Source organism: Chamaea fasciata, unplaced genomic scaffold, assembly GCF_029207755.1.
Source record: "Chamaea fasciata isolate MVZ Bird 193981 ecotype frontalis unplaced genomic scaffold, bChaFas1.0.hap1 SCAF_4, whole genome shotgun sequence".
Classification (NCBI taxonomy): Eukaryota; Metazoa; Chordata; class Aves; order Passeriformes; family Sylviidae; genus Chamaea; species Chamaea fasciata.
In genome coordinates, this window is record NW_027094089.1 from 20,271,271 (window position 1) to 20,292,684 (window position 21,414).

Sequence of the window (21,414 nt, forward strand, 5' to 3'; positions counted from 1 at the left end):
GCCGTCCGTGAGTTTAGAGGGAGACAGGAGTTCAGAAGGAGACAGAACCCCTTCTGAACTGTGTTCCTTGGAGGAAAATGCACGGCCTGATGTCAGTGTCTCAGATCCCCGGGAGCACAGGCAGTTAATTAGGTGCCAAAATGAAACACACCAATAGTTAACATACCTAGAACCAACCCAAAGTGAAGCTTTCAATCCTTGGGATGTGCGTCGTTCTGGGGGCTCAACAGTGCTAACAAGGAAATGCCACCCTTCCCAGCATGATTCATGGCCTGACATCTCCTGAGGAAAAAGACCAAACTTATAAGCCCCTTCATTTAAAAAGCAGAAACCAGATTTTGAGCACAGTGAGAGGAGGCAGCCATAGCTGCATCCATCACCGAGCAGCAGAGGGCCTGGGAAGTTCATCCAGGATATGGACAGCAAATTCCATAGCTTCTGCTCAAGAGGAGAGAAATGCTCACCAGCATTATTTTCCTAGGAAAATAAGTAGCTCCCAGACAACTCCTGCCCAAGGCCTCCCCACCACCTCTTCTTTGAATGTATTCCTCTGTGCAAAACAGAATCCAAAATTCAGAATATTAATGTGGGAGGAGAGGCTGTTCTGAGTGCCCACCCAAAAACTGTTTGTGTTTCACACACGACCTGTTTATTATAATAATAAAAAAGAGTTTTGGAGCAGGAATCACACCCGGGATGCCTCCTTTGGGGTCACTATTTATGCTGTAGTCATAAACAGAAAAGAGACCACAGCAGTTATTCTGCACAATATCCTGTCATACTTGGAAGTCCAGAGGGATCCAGCAAATGTTTATCCTATGGGCCACAAAATATGACCCAATTTCCTATTCAAATGCGAAGTAAAACGCAAAGTCCTGTCTGGTAAAACCTTGGCGGCAGCAGCAGCCAAGGGAGTGAGGTGGTTTCTCCTCCTGAGGGGGCACAGTGGAGAGGGAAATGACATGCAGGGTCCCTGTGGCACAAGGAGACATGAGCTGCTCAGGCTCAGGCAAGACTGAAGTGCTCTGGAAGAGAGCACAGAAACTGCCTCTTGGGCATCAGGAAAGTCTAGAACTATCAGGCACCTCTCAGCTTGGTGACAGCTGTGCAGGGCTTTTCTAGGTTTGTTTAGGAACTAACATCCCACTGAAATTTGGGGGATCGGGCCCTAAATCTTCTTAGCTTTTATTTTAAAGAATATTGATAGCATTTACATATTTTACGCACATACACGCAGCTGTGCATTTCAAAGTAATCTGTTGTGCTATAAGCCAAAACAGGATTTGAGTCATACGGTTCTGTAAAGATAAAGCATTGATTTATCTAAAGAAATCTGTCTAAAGAAAATTGGCTTCATACATATGCAAGAAGAACTACTTAGCACAGATCACCCTCTTTTGCCCCACAGAGTTGGGCATCAAATTAATTTCTAGCTTGAATTTCAGGATTACAAAAATGAAAAATTAAGAAAAATTAAGGATGGTGGACTGATGAAACTATTTCCTAAGGCAGTCAGAAGAAACCTACCAAAAAAGCCACTTCAGTGCTTAGCTAGTACAGGTGCAGTTGGATCCCATGCCACAGCACAGGGGTAATGCTGCATGGCATTTTTGGGACTGCTGTTATTTTTTGGCTCTTTCCTTACGATTGTCTTTGTACAAATAAATTCTTGATTCGCATTTAGAAGAACAACAAATAGCACAAATCACCACAGGGCCACATTCATGCAAACTAAATGTCACTAAAATCAGTTTCACTAATGTCTGAGTATGAGAAGTTAACACTTCGAGGAAACAACGGAGGAAAGTTCTTAAGTGTTAGCTCTGTTCCTAAGTACCTTAAACGGCACCAATTTTAAGCCATGTCTTATCTCAAGCATTACCTGCAGAAGCTGGAAGCACCAGAAACATTTGTTCTTTACAACAGTCAGAAACATTTGTGTTCTCTCAACACTGCTGTGTCCTGGGCACCAGAAGTCTGCCATCACCCAACACACAGAGATAAAGTTAATTATATGGTACACCTTCCCAGGATCCAAGACGTTTGTGGATCTAATGGGCATCAAAATGACTGTGCATATTTAAAAGAAATTCCTTTAAAAACACAATAAGCATCCAGGACCACATGTAAGCCAGGACAACAACATGGTGTTCCATTTTTTCCTAAAACAAAACAAAAAACTTCAGGACTCAGCCAAAAACCACAAAAATTACACAAAAGAGGATTAATACTGCATGGGCATCCAGCATGCCAGGGTGGAGTCAAGGACTGCAAAAGCCACGCTCTGCTCCCAGCTGTGACAGTGTAAATACAAAAATCCCTTCCCTGACCTCTGCGTGGCTCTCCTCACAGTTCACTTGGCCAGTCTGTGGCATTAAGGCCACTGAATTTCCCCAGCCTCTGAAACCACCACCTCCAGAAAGCCCCATTTCTGCACCACATGCTCTTATACTGTGACAGGTCTGCCACAGAGAGAAGCTTTCCTTCTCCATTTCTTCTGCGCACAAGCACAACAAAAGTAGTTTGGGTTGGTTTGTCTTTTTAAAAAAATGCAAGCGTAATAGCTCCAACACAGAACTATTATAAACAGCCCTGGAGAGCTGAATACCACAGCCCATAGCCAGCATGCCCCTAGAGCCACCCAGAGCTCAACTGGGAGTTACACCCTCATCTTCTTGTGCTGGCTGCAAGTTCATGGGGTGTGCAGAACAATTCCAGTGAACAAAAAAATTCCAAGCAGCTCCAGGTTTGGCTAAAAACAACCCAGTCCTTAATCTTTACTGGGGTTTTATGTGTAAATTACAGGCACACAGGCCTTTACAAGACCTAAACTTGAATTATTTGGAAGCACTCATTTATTCCTGCCGTCATACAAATAGTAGGAAATTAGATGCTTTTTCACTGATTTTTAGGAAACATTATGATGCCCTGTTCGCTGTGTGTCAGCAAGCTTTTCCTCTGTGCTCCCTACTTACATGGGCTACAGTTAGAGGTGTTTTCTACAACACAAGGCAGGAATTTTTAGGTAAAATATGGAAAGCAATCCATGGAAAACTGTATTGAGAGCAGTCAAGAAATTGAACCTCTCAATTTTATTTTTCTGCTCACTTGTCCATGATTATTGTTTTTATAGCACACAAAATACAGTCCGTAGTTTGTAATGAAAACACAGACATAGGGTCTTTGTCCCAGAGGGCTGACGCTGTGACTTCCTACATTAAGGCTAATTGTTATTTAAAATGTTATTTAAGATCATTAGTCTCCAGTAGACTCTTTCTCTTTTATTTTTTTGCTTGGTAGTTTCCTTGCAGTGGGGTAAGGTAAGAGTGACTGTACTGAAAACCCCCTCCCACTGCTCCCCACAAGCCCCTTTCTGGAATATGATGTTCAAAATATGCTCCATTAGCCAGAGGTTGAGCTCTGAGAGCAGAGAGTTGTTTGTGAAATATTTATATTTAGTAAGCAATCATATTAGAGCTGATTTTATGCATGTGCAGTTTATTTATAAGCTGGTATTTTTAAAAATCAATTATATAAATTTTAAAAATACTCACTTTTAGAGAATATTCCATGAAACTCCAAACCATGATGCAATGTATCCATATTATATAGCTGTGACCTAACTTTTCAATTATTTTCCATATGTGCTTGTAGAATTTATTTAGAGGCTACTATAAATTGGGATAAAGCCTTCTCACCCAGCAGTTCTCTTTGTAGTGCTAGAACACTATGATATCACATAGTTCACAACCATGGCATTAAGCATACTGTATTTGATTTCAAAATACAAAGCAATAGCTCCAATTGAAGAGCAGAAAACAGATATAAGGAAATGTATTGGTATTGCTGAGGTAAAACAGAGAGCAATAAGCCAGAAATCACGTGGCTTTTAAGCCATTTGCCTTATCTGCTACATTTAACTCCAGCTACAGTTATTAGAATGAAAAAAAATCATTAAGCTGTCTGTCACATCAGAATCCCTATTTACTGTATGCATTTTTCTCAGTAATGTCCTCTGTTATAATTTAAATTTCTGTTCAGTTAATACATTCAGTTCTGTAAAGTGTATGGCCCAGTTCTGAAACTCTACACAGGAACATACATTTGCTCAAAACAATCTGTTATCACTAAGAGTGTTTTTTTCCAGGGTGGAAACACATATCTAAGCTTGTTTTTAGAAATTATAACTTGTGGGCCAAATTTAGAATTACATTACCCTCTAAAATCAAATAAAAAGTGAAAAGCCAGGCTTTACCCTGCCTTGAATTCAAATACTCTTAGCAAGACCTTCATCCGCTACACACGGTCAGACATTTTCTCCCAGATAAACTTTCAAGCACCAAAGGAAAAAATACTTAACAAAGATGTAGTATCTTACATTACATACTCACCCTTAGATCTACATTTAAATTCCATTCTTTCCTTCCCCAAGGTGACGGCACTTTTCTCTGCTCTTAAACTTTCTCCCATATTGCACAATTAAGACAAACTTTTTATCTTTTTGGGCATTAAAGACTATGTTCTGATTTTCCTTACCCTGTTATGTCCAAAGGTTACCACTTCACAAAGTATCCTAAGGACATTTTTACTACCAAGAAATATTTTGACAAGAACTATTTTTAACTCAGCTAAACTCTGCTAAGTGTAAAAAGTTGTACGGGGTGCTCAGCAGCCTAGGGAAATGCGGCTATCATGGGGGTTTGTTTCCTTTGCCCAGGAACAGCTATCTGAATATTCTCTGTACACAGAGAACATGATGTTCATCTCGTTGTAATCCCAAAGGGTCAAGAGAGAGGGGAAAAATGTACCTCAGGCCCAACAACCCAATCTCGAGGTAGCAAGGCGCTGCGGCAGGTTGGAAGGGTTCTGCACACCTGTGACTGTCCAGGTCTCATAATGGGATTTCCAAACCTATCAGAGGAAATTGATTTGGGCAACAGAAAAACTAGCCCATCAAGGTGTTGCTGGCAATCTGTTCCAGGATGGTGCCTCCAGGTGCTCACCCTGCTTCTCCTCACTTGCAGTGTTGGAAGTGATTTAGCCATGACATAAAATGGAACATGACCACGCATCCCAGAAAAAACACAAGGGAGATTAAGTGTAAGATAAGAGAGGGAAGGGCCATGGAGAGGAGGGCTGGTGCCATTTTCCAGCCCCTGTCACAACCTCCACTGCAGGATAGTGCTGGGCCAGGGGTACCAAGGCCAGCCCCTCTGCTAAAGTGGCTGCTGGAAGTGCACCGACCCTCAAACACCTCTCAAGGTGAGTAACACAAGTTCTGGCACTGTGTGCTTCAGAGCAGACTGGAGTGTTTTACCTCCTTGCAAACACCCAGGAGGGTGCTTAGGCTCTACTTGCACTGCCAGTGACTCAGTTAGCAGGACTTGTGTAGCAGGTAGGGCTACACAAGCTCTCAGTTCAGGGATTAACTTTCCCAAATTCCCAATTCATTGCTCATATGTGCTTGCTCACTAGGATTTCCTATCAAAGCAACACTTTTCCTTTCTCTGTAACTACAAAAATAATGTAGGCTACAACAGAGGTTGCCCCTTTCAGCAACCTGTGCTCCACCCTGTAGTCACTTTATATTACTCTCCCCAGTGTCCTAGACCAGGCTGCAGGGATTGTGGCTTTCATTTTATGCTAGAATAACCTCCATTAATGTAATATGCTGTGATCCTTATGATATTGTAAATGGAAGCCCAGATCTTGTTTGCTTTTTAAGCATCGCAAACCATCCTGTATTACATCTGTGCGTACTTCCCAGCACATATCAGAATGTGCCATCCACTCACTTATTAATGTTTCAAGAGTCTTCTTGAAACCCACATAAAATTTAGGGGGGATTTTGTTCCAGGAGTCTCCTGACCATTCTGTGCAGTCAGAGAGAGTAGCTTTATTTCACAGACTGGATTTAATATACAGAAACAAACTGCATCTGTTTCCAAATATTTTCTTTCTAAAACCGTTATGAAAACTGGTGCCAAAATGTGCTCATTCCTCTTTAAGGAGGAAACCTAATTTGGGTTTCTTGATCCAGATCATCTTAACACCCAGGCTCAATTTTGCTTGCTAAAGCAATCTACAGGCTCCAACTAATACCAATTTAATCGGCAAGGCTTCCTGCTTGAGCTGAATGGGTCCAGCATTTCTTTGTTACAAGATCCACACCATGTATCAGCAGCATCTGGTACTGATTGCAGATCTCAGGCACTGTGCCTATGGGCTCTCCATGGGCAGGATCCTTCTCTAAGATCCTTCTCTAATTTCTGATCCCTTTTGGATTTTTCAATAGGCTATCTCTTAATCTTGTTGGATTGAAGATTTAGGACAGGTCTTTAGCTGCTTTTTTTTTTTTTTTTGAGGTGTGATGTTTTCTTTTGGATCAATCTGTGGTAGCTGACTGTATTTGAAAACACATCCTGCAGTTTCGATTCTCCTTTTATGTGGTCATTAACCAAAAGTCACCTCTTTAGTTAATCAATCTGCCTTGCCATAATGCTTACACATATGAAAATCAGGAACTGCTCCTCTATCTCCTAACACTTCCTTCCCTCTCAATGAATATGTAACCATTTTACAAGGGATGAAAAATAGTTAGCCTTTTGATTGTACTAAGAAAGAAGGGGTATTCCAAACAACAAATGCTCTTCTTTGGCTTCAGGTTTTCATTTGGTAAGGTTCCAAGCCTTCCTTCCAAGTCAGGAGCAGATTTTACCATCAATTGAAAGGAAGAAAAAAATAAAAATCAAGCTTTAGGAGTGACACAGGAACATTTTGATCAATTGGCACAATCTAAAGGTTAAAAGTTCCTATATGCAGGCAACCTGGGGAAAAGTAAGAGCAATGCCAAGTTTAAAACTTGTATATTCAATCAAGCTGATTCTCCAGGACACAATTCCCACACTACTTTGATGAATGCTGCTGAAAGAGCACGTGGCAAAACGTGACCAAAAAAGAAACTCTCAGCTTAACTTCACTTTTTTGTCCCATTCCATGCACCAAGTTAGTCCTCAGAAAAGGAGCCTGGGGGACCCCCAGAAACAGGATACCATGGACTACATACAAACCTCCCCTCTGTGTCTGCAACTGAAACTCCCACACCACTCTTGCACGTATCCCTCAAGTGGCAAACTGGGGATGACAAAGCAAGGGGGATGTGTGAAATGACCATAGAAGAGGGTAAAGTTTGCGAGCTAGGACAGGAAAATGGCCCCTGCATTACCAGGCTGTTCCCAGTATGAGTCTGCCATGCAATGAATTTATATAATTGTATTTCATCCTGGTTTTCTCTTTCTCACATGCTTATCATTGACACTGGTTCCTCCTCAGCTTCCCAATTAGCCTGTTCATACTTGTAAGGAAGTTCTCACAAAATAAGTGTTGTGTTAAATAGGAAACTATTTAATCACATTTTCCCAGTAAAGCAATAAAGTGGCCTCTTTTTCCTTAATAAACTCTCATCCAAAGTCTTTAGCCCGGTGAGACTTTTTCACTGTTTTAGCTCTAAAAGAGAACCCAGTAAGGTATAATATGCCAAGTTTTATAAACTGGAGTAAGCACTCCAACCAGAAAACTGACAGCTCCAGCAGGCTTGGCTTTGGACCTTCTCAATTCACCACAAATCTCAAATACTGTATCTGGAAATCAGACTTCAGCTGTGCCTTGGCTAGATCACCATGACAAAAACAAGGCTGCGGGGATTTTTTGGTTTTGTTTTTGCATTTTTTTCCCCCCACAAAACAAGCACTAGGCACAGGAAAGGACAGGATTTTGGCTTCATGGCCTAGGAAAAACAGAATTCAGTTTTTCCATTCTGTCATTTTTCTAGGAAACTCTACAGGTAAATAAGTCTCACTCTTGTACACTGACACCTCTTGGAGACCCTTGGGAAGACTGGATAGTAGCTAAATTCATAACCACGCAAGTATCTCCTAAGCTAGAGCTTATTTGTATTGCTCAAATGTACTTCTGCAGAAACAGGTATTTCAAAGAATTTCAGCCCTTATGAAGGTACTCTGACTTTATAACCCTGCACCAGACAATCAAGTACCTGGAAGGAAACACTCTGCCATAAACCCCAGCATTTAATAAAGTGCTTTTTTTCCGCAAGACCTCAAGCACCTGCAGAAAATGAGCTTATATCATCACCTTCCCGTCACCGGGGCCATGACTTGCTCACAGTGTGGGGAAAAGGCTTGACCAGGACCCGACGCTTCTCAAGTCCCCATGTGCTATCCATTAGGCTGTAAGGCCCTGACAGGAGGTAGATACATAGCTCTAAGTCATATACAATTTATGAAAACATAACTTACAAGTCAATGATTTAAAATAAAAGCATGTGGAAGAGAAATGGAAGGTAAAGGCAGAATGATCATGGGCTTACTGTAGAGAGCAGCATGAGCTACAAGCAAATAGCAAATGCCACTAAAATGTGAAGAAGTCAAAACTTTACATGGAATTTAAACTAGTTCTTTACATTAGGTTCATGCCGGATTCTTACACCAGCTTATGACTCCATAAATAGCACAGTATATGACATTTTTTTAATCTGGAGGAGATCTTGACTTGGCTTTGCAAAGTCATGCATGATTCCCCTGATGCAGGACATGGACAGTGGGTCCCAGGTGTGCTGCTCTGCATGTTGAAGATTATATAAAAAGGGAGACTATTACTTTTCATATTCTTTAATACTATTATTGATACTATCATTAAATGAGAGAATATCCCTCAGGCCGGGAAAACTTCAGGGAGTGTGGGAACTTACACCTGGACTCAGGATTGGTTTCCTTGGTTATTAGAGCTGGCTGAATGGTTTTAACAGATAATAATATCTAATTTAATTACATATTAGACAAAACACTTCTGATTATTATTCATCCAGACTGGATTAATGAATTTATAAGTCCTTCTTCTGTCCTAAATTTTTTCTACCCTCTCATCATTTACCTCTTTTGTTTTGAAGCTCATCTGAAATCTACCTGTCTGAAGAGAAATGTTTATTTCTCTAACTTGCATGATTTTTTTCTTAATGATGACGCTCCCTAAATTCATTTCCACAGTTTATAATTTGTTTCTCAGGTCATCAGAGAAAGCATTTAAGCCACAAAATCATTCTTATAACGCACTAGTATTCCACTTTCTCATCCACTATTTAATATAGAGTTTTTTTAAAGGCAGAGCCCTGTAAACCCTCATTGATTTAGAATTCCACACACCAGCCATTAACTTCTAATCCATTTGGCATCTGTACACCTTTTTTAACTATTATTTCTTTCTCCATAGCATAACTGATGAACTATTGAAATCTGATTTATTTTAACCATGTAGTTCATCCTGATGATACTGAATTATGAAATAGTTTTCTGCTCTGCTGTATATACCACTTACTTTCCAAATGCAGGCCATAATAGAAAACCAGATCAGGGAGCAGACTATTTAGTGTATTGCTGGGACAGATATGCAAATCTGGAAGGCAAATTGGAGTGGGAAGACATTCCAGCAAAACCCACGGTGTTAGGAATCGTCAGAGACATCAGGCATAGCAGCAAGACAGCTGCACTGCCCACCAGCAAGGAAGGCAGAGGGGACAAGGAGAAGACGAAGCTGAGAGCCTTAGTGGTTCCTTCAGTACCTGTAGCCATGGGCTACCCACAGACAGAGATCCCAGCCCAGGGTGAACCAACCTCCCCACACACCAACAGCCCCAAACATAGCTCCTTCCAGCCAGGCAAGGAATAATCCCCCTCTGATTAAGAATTAAGCTGTCAGCTAATTTAGAGAGAGTGAGTTCTAAACACAAGCCCTACATGAAGGTGGTGAGGAATATAAGGTTCAAACATGAAGTTTCTCATGCAGTAGGAAAAATGAAACTAAGAATATTTAGTTTCCTCTAGGGTTTCTAAAAATTTTTCCCAGAAACTGAACATTTGCAAACTGCTTATCAGACTTCTGTTAAGGCAGAGTTTAAGAAAAAGTCCTGCCTGGCCAGCAGCCATAATTAAAAAGTAATTCTCACTTATTTAGGCTTTTAAAACCTACAGAAGACCTCGGATTTTTCTTGGAGTTGCTATTACTCAAAAGTAGATGGCAAATCTTGCTTTGCTATCTAATGCCTGCTGGCTTTGAAACCAATGCAACTACTGCTTTTTTATTCACAGGCCGTTGTTTTCAAAATAAAGCACTTTGGGGAATAAGTGTTTTACTTCAATTAATTGTGTTTCCTGTTTGGGGAAAAAACAAACTAACAGGTTTATTCATTTAGAGGACCTGACAATTGCAGATTACCTACTACTATTTTGGAAAAAAATATTTTATCAAGAATGTTAACCCACAAATTCAGTAAATGTATGGGATTTGCAAGATAGTCCAATAAGGCCATTATGGTTAATCTCCAAAAGACTTGCAGCCATCAGGAGAGGAAAGGAGACAAAATTGTAAAAGGATTTCCTAAAGCCATTTTCATGTTGCAATTTCAAGAGCAAATTTTTCTTTTACTAATGTCAGTTTGGGAGAAGGAAAGAAGGAAATGATACAGGTGACAAAAAAAGAAATTTATGCACATGGAAATGTGTTTCAAATCCTACACCTGAGCTTGAAGGAAAACAAAAGAGCCTTTATCTGTAATTATCATTTTTACACTACAATGACTAAAAAAATTCCTTAAATTAAATTACTATGGTCCAGAGTGACCACTTTTGATTCATACTAATTTTAGCAGCTGTTTATGTGGGCAAATAATTTGAAAATTGTGCTGTTACTAACATCCATCAAACAAGCAATACAGTTAGTGAACCCAGGAATATATACATAAATTCTTATAGATATAAATAATAACACAATACCTTTCCGTTTCCTAGGTCTTATGAACCATTTAGATTTGATATTTAGATTTATCTTTTGCTTTGAAGTTCCAGCTACCAACATAAATGACAACAACCATTAACTTCATTCCTAGAGGACTGAATTATAATCCTTTTTATGATTGTCACATAATGGGCAGCTCCTAGAAGTCCTTGAAGCTGCACAGGTAGAGAAGAGAGACAGGTCTTCATCAGCAGTTCCCTCTTCACATTCCAGAACAGCCAAATCTACCTAAAACGCAGAACATATTTCTTGCTTCTTAAAGGGATTAGTTACTGCACTCTACAAACCCGGGAATCAGATTATATTACCTATATACACATCTTAAAAGCATGTAAAGAAACAATTTTCACTGCTGTCTTGCAAATTTCTAGATGAGACAGGCTAAAATTCCCGGTTGACAGAACCCAGAAATCGCTTTAAATATTTATATGACATTGCCCTCTAGAGGAAACCGAGAAAAATCTGTTTTAGCAGAACTCTTCCACAGATCAAAACATGAAATGCTGTTTTCAGCAGAACAATTAGTGTTTGTTAGAAACCAGTTTCAGTGAGAACATCACACACTGGTTTGGCTCCATTTGTCATTCTTGAGTTTTCAAGACAGAATTCCCCAGCATCTAGCCTAGGGATCTGTATTCAGATAGATGGTACCACAAAATTTACTGGTTACCACATGTCTGTGTGTTTCTCTTTGCTACCAGAATAAAAATAGCCCAGGCTATGAAAAATTGGCAAGTACTTAGTAATTCTTTAGTTATGATGGCAAAATGAGATACTGGTCAAAGTGTAGGAGGATGGGAAGGAAGACTTCCCTGACTTTTGTTTCATCAAATTGTTTACTCTGCTAGCCTGAATCTATTCCAGTGATCAAGAAATGGTGTAGGAAACACAAGTCAAAGTCATTACTATATTAATCAATCATTTATTTTGCCAGCTGGTGGTTTTTTGGGTGGTTTTGGTTTTGGGGTTTTTTGGTTGTTGTTGTTTTTAGGTTTTTGGGGGGTTTTTTTAAGATCATCCAGTTATCTCTAGTACCTACTATGGAGAAGGGTTAAAATCAGACCTTGTCACCTTTTTAAACAATAGAAATTAGTCTTAGGCATCAGCTGAAACAGTAATATCTTTCAGTCACATTTCAACAATTCTGTTTTATTTTGAAAAAGACTGAATCAATTTTCCATCTACTTCTAGTTTCTCACATTCTTGTAAGAGAGGCTTCAGCTGGATGGGATTCCTGAGTCTTGGATGCTCTGGGGTGAAGTTTGCTGCTAATAATCACCCTTTGCCTTACTTTTGTTCTGTTTTGGAAGTTACAAGTATTCTTTAACTGCCCCAAATCTTGTGGCAGTGCCCACCAACTTGTCTTTTCCCTCTTGTCTGTTTAACATGTTTTCCTTTGGAGGCTGAGGAGATCTTGCTGACCATCATACATTTCACCCAGAGAAAGAAGCAAGTACAGTGAGAGATACAGCAGAGCCTGAGGTTGATATATATGCCACTTCCCTCTTAGCCCACAACTGATTAAAAGGAGACAGAAAAATAAGTTTTAAGGAGCATGTGATACTGCTTGGAGCTGGAGGCAAATGTCACATCAGCTAAAAAAATCAATGAGTTTTCCATGTTAAAAAAAAATCCCATCCCAAATGCCATCCATTGCCACAGCTGTCTCTGTGATTGCATACCTGTCTCTTTGCTGATCTCACCTATGTTTATTGTATTTATCCTCTCACTTATGTCCATAGATGTCAGGTTCATGCTGACAAACCATCTCTCTGAGGCTGATGTTGAGCCTCTGACTGTGAAATTATCTCCTATTCAGCATTTTTCAACCCTCCCTGCTCCTGTCCTTTCCAGTCCAGGTCAGATTCCCAGTGAGAGGGGATAAGTGGGTTTTAAGCTGACATCATTGTTAATGCTTTTAGCCCTGGAGGGTCACAATTCAGTTCTAGCCCATCTTCCAGGACAGCAACCATCGCACCCAGAGATTGGCAAGAAGGTATGATCATGGCCTGCTTGCAGAGCAGCCCCAAAACACATCTAAGAATGAGAATGCTGCTCACTTACCCCAGTGCTGTAAGAAAAAAAATACTTGAATGAGGACTGCAGAACCTGTGCCTTTCCAGGGCTCATGGCACATCTGTCAGTACAGGTGGAAAAGGACAACCTTCCACAATTCTCACTGCCACTCAGTAACCTGGCTCCAGTCACCTCCTCCTCTTGCAGCATCTCAAAGTTTCCGTCTCAAGAAAATCAGTTATTAGCCCACAGCCTGCTTTGTATGGCGAATATGAAGAGAAAGTTACATTTACAGTTTAGAAGATGCTGTGAATGACTGCACATGGCAAACTGGTGTGTAAGGGCACGAGCATTATAGAAGGAGTAGGAATAATGGGCATGGAACGTTCCCTGCTTGTATCTTTGAACATCTGTATTTTTAGTTATTGATGGCCAAAACACTGTTCTGTGCTAGCAAGTGCGCTGCTGGAGAGGATGTGAAAATAACTGATGCTGTGGCTGAAGGCCTCACCTTTTACTTGGCTGAGCGGTGGAAAAAAGAGACTCTTATTTTGCACATTCCAGCAGTTTGCCAATTAGCTCAGTTCTGCTGCACCCTGACTGTACTTCCAGATGACCTGAGAGCATGGGATGCTTGCTGTGTGTCAGGCTGAAAATCCCCCTCAGGATGTAAAAGGGATCCCGCTGGCACTTTGGTAGCAGCGTAAATGACAAGGCACAAGGCTGACTCACCAAAACAGGTTGTTCCCACAGTGGATGAGCAGGGAGGGAAGAGCAGAGGGGGCAAAGCTCCCTCCCAAACACTGGGCTTGTTCTCTTGTAATTACAGCATGGTCTGAACAGCATGGAGAGGCACAGCCATATATCGGACAGCAAGCTACAGATTTGTAATCAGAACTTTCACAGCTCATTAAAACAAAAACAAAGCACAGAAAAACCCCTCTTTAAAACCCCTGAAGTTTTTACATCTCCTAAGGCAACAGCCTCTCTCCAAGTCTTTTTAAGGCTGATGCAATGCCTCTGAAAAACAATCGGTGAGAGGCAGGGCTGGGAGCAATTTTGGCAGATGACCCTGAGGATGTTGCCTAGTTATACATATATGCTTCTGGCGAACCACAATTTCTAGAGAGAGGCCAGATCTGTTGTTCAGTGCTGACACTATGTAGAAGCCAATGACAGGCATATTGATACCTAACTTTTTAGACAAACATGCAAACACATAGAGGATGTGAGCTATTTAAATCAGTGGAAGTCTTTCCATCATTTTTTATGGAGTTTAGATAAAACTCATTTGAGCAAGAAGATAAATAATATGCAAATTTGAGGCAGATGAGGAGTTCAGAAAGTCTGTTGAGGATGTTGCTAATGGCCATTGCTACAAGGGAATGAGCTGTGCCTCCACAGAGGCTTGGCATGGGGACATTGAGAGGGACAGCAAGAACCCGAGGGTGAGGAGGGGAAACGGAGTGAACACACACTCAGATTAATAACGCAAAGAGGACAAATCAGCTAAATGATCTCTGCTGAGTCTGGGGATTAGTGACCTTCTGTTTAAGACTTCGGCTCTTAAGAGAGGATTTGGAATAAATCTCATTCCTTCAGAGCAATTTATTTCTCAACATGTGTGGCTAAGTCTGCTCATACCTTCCAGGAAACATAAAAGAAGGGAAGAAAAACATCTCTGTCTTAGTTTCTTAGTCCTACTATATTTTAAGGGAGAGGAGAGGGAGTAATTTATATCCACTATCAAGTAGGGGATTTATATCCACTATCAGTGAAAAATACAGCAGCCATGCTTCAGAGGGGACTGCATGCTCCAGACTTCAGGAGCACAGTGAGACTCAGGCTGTGCCTTGCAAATGTTAGACATCCATATGCTTTCTCTCATTTTGCACAGGTTCAGCACACATTTACTGTATCCCACCTTACTGGAGCTCTACTGGATGAGAGAACACTCAGCCAAAATCCCTGTGTTCAGCTTGTTTTCCATCCTCAGGACTTGTGCACCAGACAGGCTTGGAGCGCACGTCAGCACAGACTTCGCATCCTTGCTCATGATAACAAGCTCCAGGTCTCAACCTCTGTACCCTGATCCATCACTTAGCAGCATGAAAATTGATAATATGATATAAAAAAGGAAACAAATGCAATTCCAGAACATGTTGGGGGTATTTTTTAGGTCAGTTATGTGAACTCTATTCCCTGAGACTGCATTTGGAGGCTGTAGTCTCCAGGACCACTGTATTTGTTTTTTGCTGTGTAGCCAATGCTGTTAATATTTTAACAATGAGCTCCCACAGAAATGTTTGCCCCTTGGCCAAGGGCAAAGGGACAGGATAAATTTCCATTATTTTTCCTATTAAAACAAAAATATTTTCTTGTGGACATAACCAAGAGAAGGCCTTACTAACACCAGGCAAAGCAGCTGCTTATACTGAGCAGCACTTTGTGTTGGCAGCACTTTTGCTTTAGGAAGGAGGTGAGGAAACACAGTAAAACAGTGCAATCAATCCATGCAACCTGACGTGCCTGGGAGGTAAGGGTGCCTTCTGTGATGACCAGTGATGATTTTCTTGGGGTGATTTTTCTGTAATAAAAAGGATGTATAAAGGAGATTGCACTGCCAGGAAGATAAATTCCCAAAAACTTCAAAGAAACACAATCCCATCCTAGGCAGAGAGACCTAAACCACCCCCTTTCACCATAACACAGGCATTCATACACCCCCAACCCTACTAAGGAATGGATTTGGTACCTGAAACATGGCCTGAGGGGTGCAGCTGGTGTGCTGAGGCAGAGCAGCCCTTGATCCTGGTTCACGCAGTATCTATCCTATGTCCACACATCAGTAGGGGCACATGGATGCATTTTGAACAAACTGGTTAGCAGCACAGCAAAATCTTGCAGATGCTCCAGAGACAACTGCAGCTGCCAGGACAGGGACAAAGTGTCATGGCAAGGACAGCCAGACCCCTGAGGCAGTGTCAGTGCCTCAACATCACGTGGCAGGAAGCAGTACCCCATGGAAAATGCAAAACTGGAGCACTTGAATATCAAAGAGTAACCACATTTGGATGGGAAGGATGTTTCTCCCAGGAAGAAAATATTTCTATTGCAGGAGCAAAGCTGTTTATTTTTTAAAAAGAATTCCATTCAAACCTCTGAGAAAAGGGGATCTCAATAAAAATGTGCCTTGAAAGTTGTGCTCTTCAGAAAAAACAGTTTTCAAACCACACTCAGATTTTTGAGCAAAAAAAAGACATAGGACACAGCAAAAATTTTACAGCTCCCAGTCCCATAGCACCTGCACTGCTCTGCAGGTAAAGGTTTGCTCCTTGTCTACAGGCCTCACAACAAGAGAACAAAGAAGACTGCCCTCATGAAGACCCTTGTTCAGGGCAGAATCTGTCCCTAATTACAGCCAGGAACTGCATGATTTGTTCCCAGCACCAGCAAGAACCCTTTTTTTTGACAAAGAATGTCAAGATTTCACCCAGCAGAGCCCAGGACTATTAATGACTGCTACAGCAGGCAGCACTAAGTGCTATGCACATTTTGAGACCTGTAATTTTGTTCGGCGTTTTGAATTGTCCTTTGTAATCAGCTGCTAGCACTTACTGAGAGGCAGGACTGTGCTTAGAATGTCCATATATCACACACCTGCTGATGGCATTGACCTGTGAGGAGGAACAGGACTTTACCTTCATAGTTCCAGCTATCCTGGAGGCATGAACATAAGATGTGCAGTAGCAGCAAGCATTCAGGAAAGACCTTGACTCTACTGAAAACTCTCAGCTTCAGGTGAAGTAAAAGCTTTGCCTTCAGTAGTGGCAATTGAAGCTCCCTCTCCATTGCAGACCTGATTCTTTCTTTCTCAGCATCTTTGAAAATAAACTGATTTCCCTGAAATTTGGCATGCCTATTCTGGGGAGGAGTCTTAGCAACTCCCCCCAGGACACTGACTGAAGAGGAGAGACTATAAAAGCACTGTGTAAAGGTATGGCTGTCAAAACATTTCTCTCTTCATCTTTTTGGAAGCAACTCCAGTTTGTGGGTTAAAAAGAAGCCAGTCACTTCTCTGACTTTATTCCCACATATGGCAAGGTTTGGTAATTTTTGGTAATGAGGAAAGTGATATTTTGAAGGAGTGGTTGGGTTTTCTCAATGACAAAATTATAACAACACCTCATGTTTCTACCACACTGTCATCACTGGTAATGTATCTTACTCTGCATTTTTCAAGAATGAATTTGGTAATCTATTCAGCACTGATTTTAAAGATTAAATGTATGTGGTAGCTGTGTCCAAGCACTGCAGCTATGCTTGATGAAATTCATAATCACATATTTCAAACTGAATTATATTCATGACAAAATAATTTTTTTTGCAATGCTCCCAGGACTTGCTCAATGAAGCCCCATTCAGATATGTTCAAGAAATGAAGGATTCATCTGTCATCTGCAGAAATACTAACAGCCTCCCTCCAATAAGTGAGTAATAGCCCAAAATGATTAGAGTAGATCCAACATACATAGAAAGTTGTTGTCTGGGGGAACATAGTCCACATATTTTGGAGATACAGTTGTATAGACAGAAGATTAATAAATACGCAGAGTTTTGACTAACCTTTGTTCAGTATTCCAACACAGCTCATTTCCCTGCAATTGTGTTTGATAGACACACACAATTTGCTAACTCTAAAGAGAGTAATAATTTTCCCTCAGTCACTAACATCACCAAAAATGACACCACCTACATTATTCCTCTCTAATGTAATAATACCCTGTTAAGCAAAGAGCTTTGATGATTTTATTACTGCATAATTTTTCTCTAAATGAAAAGAAAGCAAGAAAAATAAAAGAGACAAGTTCAGCAATAATCAACCCATCTCTGCTGTTTACATGGAAATCAGGTAGAATTTAAATAAATAACTTCTCTTTAAAGAAGTCATACTCAGCTTTCCTAGCAAGGAGAGACAGATCAGTGGTACTCACAGCTGGCTCCTCCAGTAACTGTGTTCTCTTTTACTGTGTCTGACCCCATCACCACTCCGAGACATGAGGACCTCTTAGGCACACCAGGTAAGTGCCAAAACAGCCCTGTCTGTCCAGGGCTGCCCAATCTGTTCCACCTCCAGTCATCTACCCCTGCATCATCTAGAGGCTGACCACATCCATAGGACAGCCAGCAGAAGGGACTGTGTGTCCTTACCTCTTCTATCTTGTTTTCTGATGTGTTAGTTTAGCCTCTTATAACAGGCAGGGTTTGGATGGTGGATTGGAACTGGAGCTGAGGTTACATGAAGCCCAGAGTATGTGAGAACACTTCTGCAAACACTGCTGCAGAGGTGGGAAATGGCAGGGCTGTGATACCCCCCATGCCAAATCCTCCAATGTTAAGGGAATAAATCAGAAGATTTCCTATATCAGTGTGATCCCTATAGAAGATTCCCTATATCAGTGTGAAAAACTTCTTCATCCGGCAAGATAGGGCTGCCCTGGAACACTTGGCAGGTGTGGAATAAACACATAAGCAATGATTTTGCTTGCCCAATCCAGCCTGGTGCTGCAGGAGCTAAGGCAGTATTTTACTTTCACTGATCATGTGCAAGCTCCACTAAGTAAATCACACCACAAATCAGAGCACCCACAGCCCCTTCTATCGACCTGGAAGTGTTTCTCACTCAGCCAGAGAATAATTAGGCAGTCAGAAATGGAGTCAGAACTACTATTTAGTGTGTGTAAAAACCAAAGGGAAAAGGGCTCTGCTACTTCCACCATAGCAGCAATATGGGATTATTCTAGGAAAGCTTCTTCTTGAAAGCAGAAGGAAAGTTGATGTTGCCTTTCAACCTACTACAAAGCTAGATAGAATGATGTCATTTCTGAGCACCCCAATGGAGAAAGCTGCTGAAAGACTCTCAACTCATCCTCAAGCCCTCCAGATGAACAATATGGGAACATGGGGGTGGAGCTGGCAGCCAGCTCCCTGAGAGGCAAAAGCCAGCTCTCCAAACTGGGAGCATCCTCAGGGTCCCAAACTCAAGCTCCCAAGGTCATCCATCAATATCACCCTTGTCAAATAGCAGTCAACAACAGTAAGTTAGGCGAGGATGTTTTAGATGCTGAAAATAAAACAGGTTTTGACTAAGGAATGTCCTGAATTTTGGCCTAAATTGGATGTATAATATTCTAAAACAGGATTTTAAGAACAACACTGGCCCCACACTACCAAAACTCTGCCTTCTGGTCAGAAAAAGTAAGGAAAATGGAGCACTTGGTTCCCATTAGCTGCAGTCACAGCTTATTGGTTTCATAACAGAGCTTTCCAAAAGGAACAGGCCCTAAATTAAGCCTTCAGGGACAGGCCAAAAAGTATGACTATCCAAATATTTTCAACTTCATTGGCGATTATCTCTCCTTTTTCATTTTTAATAAGATAATATTATTGCTGCTCACTGCAAGCAATTCCCCTGTATTTAGGAACAGGGACATCTGACAAAGGGGAAACAGCAAACTAACTAACTGCCTTTTGCCATAAACACTCTCAAATTCGGAGGTGCCACTGGTTGATACTGCCACAGTACCAATACTTACACACTCATTGAATCACAAGCTAGGAATTGCAGAGGGTTGTTTTCATACGTGTAAAACCACATAAGGTTGAGCTGCCCAGCACCCACACATTGAGGAGTCACTGCTTTTATTCTGCCACGTGTCAGAATTGGGAGTGATGGTCAGCCCAAATTTCTGCCGCATTCACTGCCCGTTGGGATCACTTCACTAGGACTTGGTTTCTGAAAGTATCCATCCCCAAAATAAATTCCCTTTTGGCAAGAGGGGAAGGATTTCATGCCTTCAGATACATTGTAACCTCAGGTATGAATGAACATTTACCTCCTCATCTACAGCAGAGAAAAGTTTTTGCCTTTGCCAAGGGTAATGTGAGAAACCAGCCCACAAAGAGCAAAACTGGGACAATAACTGATTTTACAGCATGGAATAGCTGAATTTAAAAAAATCACAAGAATAATCTATATCATTGCAAGAATCTTAATTTTTGATTTGAACTCTTAAAGATTTCAAGTTTTCTGGGTCAGGAGACCTCAGAAGAGAGCAAATGCATTAATATCAAAGAAAATTTATTAAAATGAAGTTGTTCCAAACTAGAAAACACAAAAATGTCTTGCTTTGAGAAAGTCTCAGACAACATTTAGCTGTCAAAAACACTTCCCTCAACTGAAATAATTCAACAAAAATAAGAAGCACCTGTAAAAATATCTTCCAGTGCTGCTGCGTCTGTGCTCTTTTTTGCTTAAGGAAACAGTTTTATACAAACCCAGGAAGGCTCCTGTTTTAGTGGAGCCCCTCTGGTGATTATGACGTATAATTTTTTGACCCAGTGACCCCTGATTATTTTCCAGCATGTGAGTAGCACATGTCGGCTAATTATCAATTTGCTTTTGTTGCTTATTTTCTACAAGACCTTAAGAATGAACCCAGGGCTCTCTCAGGGGCTGAAAAGCAAAACATCTGCTCCTGGACTTCCATCAATATCAACAGTGACTTGCACCATGTGGCACCAGAGGCAGCTGCTGCTGGAGGTTCTTCCACCCTTACCTTGCTCCGGTGACATCCACACCGACCATCAGCTGTCCGTTCAGAGAAAGGATCTCGTCTTTCAGGCGCACTCTCCCGCACTTCCCAGCCGGGCTGTTCTTTTTCAAGTCTGTCACCCAGATGCATCCGACATCAAGCACAGGCCCCTTAGGGGCCTTCCTCTTCTTTCCACCCCGACGCTTCTCCCCATAGTCCCCCAGAGCAGGGATATTTCCAAAGCTCAAGCCCAGGACCTCATTTTTCCTCATCTCTTGGGCCAGGTACATGGTGCAGATCTCTGTATCCAAAGCCCCACAGCTCCCTGGCTGCAGGTTGCTCTCATCCACGGAGAAGTTGAGCTGGATGTACTCGCTCAGCTTCTGGACGGCCGAGCGGCAGAGCTGCTGCTCTGCTCCCTCGGCCCCCTCCCGCCAGCTGTTCTGCAGCCACTGGCACAGGAGGTGGAGGAAGACCCCCGCGTTGTCCTGTGTGATGGGCATCGCTGTCCCTGAGCATCCCCTCACGGCATTGGCCCTGGCCCCAAGCGGCTCCCTGGTCGTCCTCTGTGGCCCCTCGCAGCCCCTGGGGTCATGCTGGAGTAGGGCTGCAGGTCCAAAGCAAGCTCCATCTAGTCCCACGGGGATTTTGGGGCTGTTGCAGCTGACCAATAACACAGTCAAGGAAGGATGTTTGGCGTCAAGGCGCTGCAGCCGGCCCTACAAACAGGCTGGTAGGTCAAGTTTGCGAGCTTCTGTGGCTGCCCAGGTCTTCCTGCCGCCGGTGTCCCCGCTCCGTCGGGAACAAAGCGTCCTTCCCACCACGATCACCACAGCGTCTGGTCCTGCAAGGGCAAAACAGCGTGGATAGAACTGCCAGAACTGCTGCAGCCGCCCGGCAGCCCCGGCCCGGCGGGCCCAGGCCGGCTCGCACGGCC

At 42.0% G+C, this 21,414-nt stretch overlaps 1 protein-coding gene across 3 annotated transcripts in view; it reads right to left on the reverse strand.

Annotated features, from left to right (window-relative positions):
• Positions 1 to 21,180, reverse strand: part of PDZD2 (PDZ domain containing 2) — a 137,822-nt gene extending 116,642 nt beyond the window's left edge. For 2 of the 3 annotated variants that reach the window (XM_066181029.1, XM_066181027.1), the window contains exon 1: positions 20,502 to 21,060. In XM_066181029.1, the coding sequence (XP_066037126.1) occupies positions 20,502 to 20,980 (479 nt within the window). In that variant the 5' untranslated portion in view covers positions 20,981 to 21,060. Of the gene's footprint in view, positions 1 to 20,501 lie in introns of all 3 variants that reach the window. The other variant, XM_066181028.1, reaches the window with a different exon arrangement.
• Between the last annotated feature and the right edge of the window lie 234 nt (positions 21,181 to 21,414).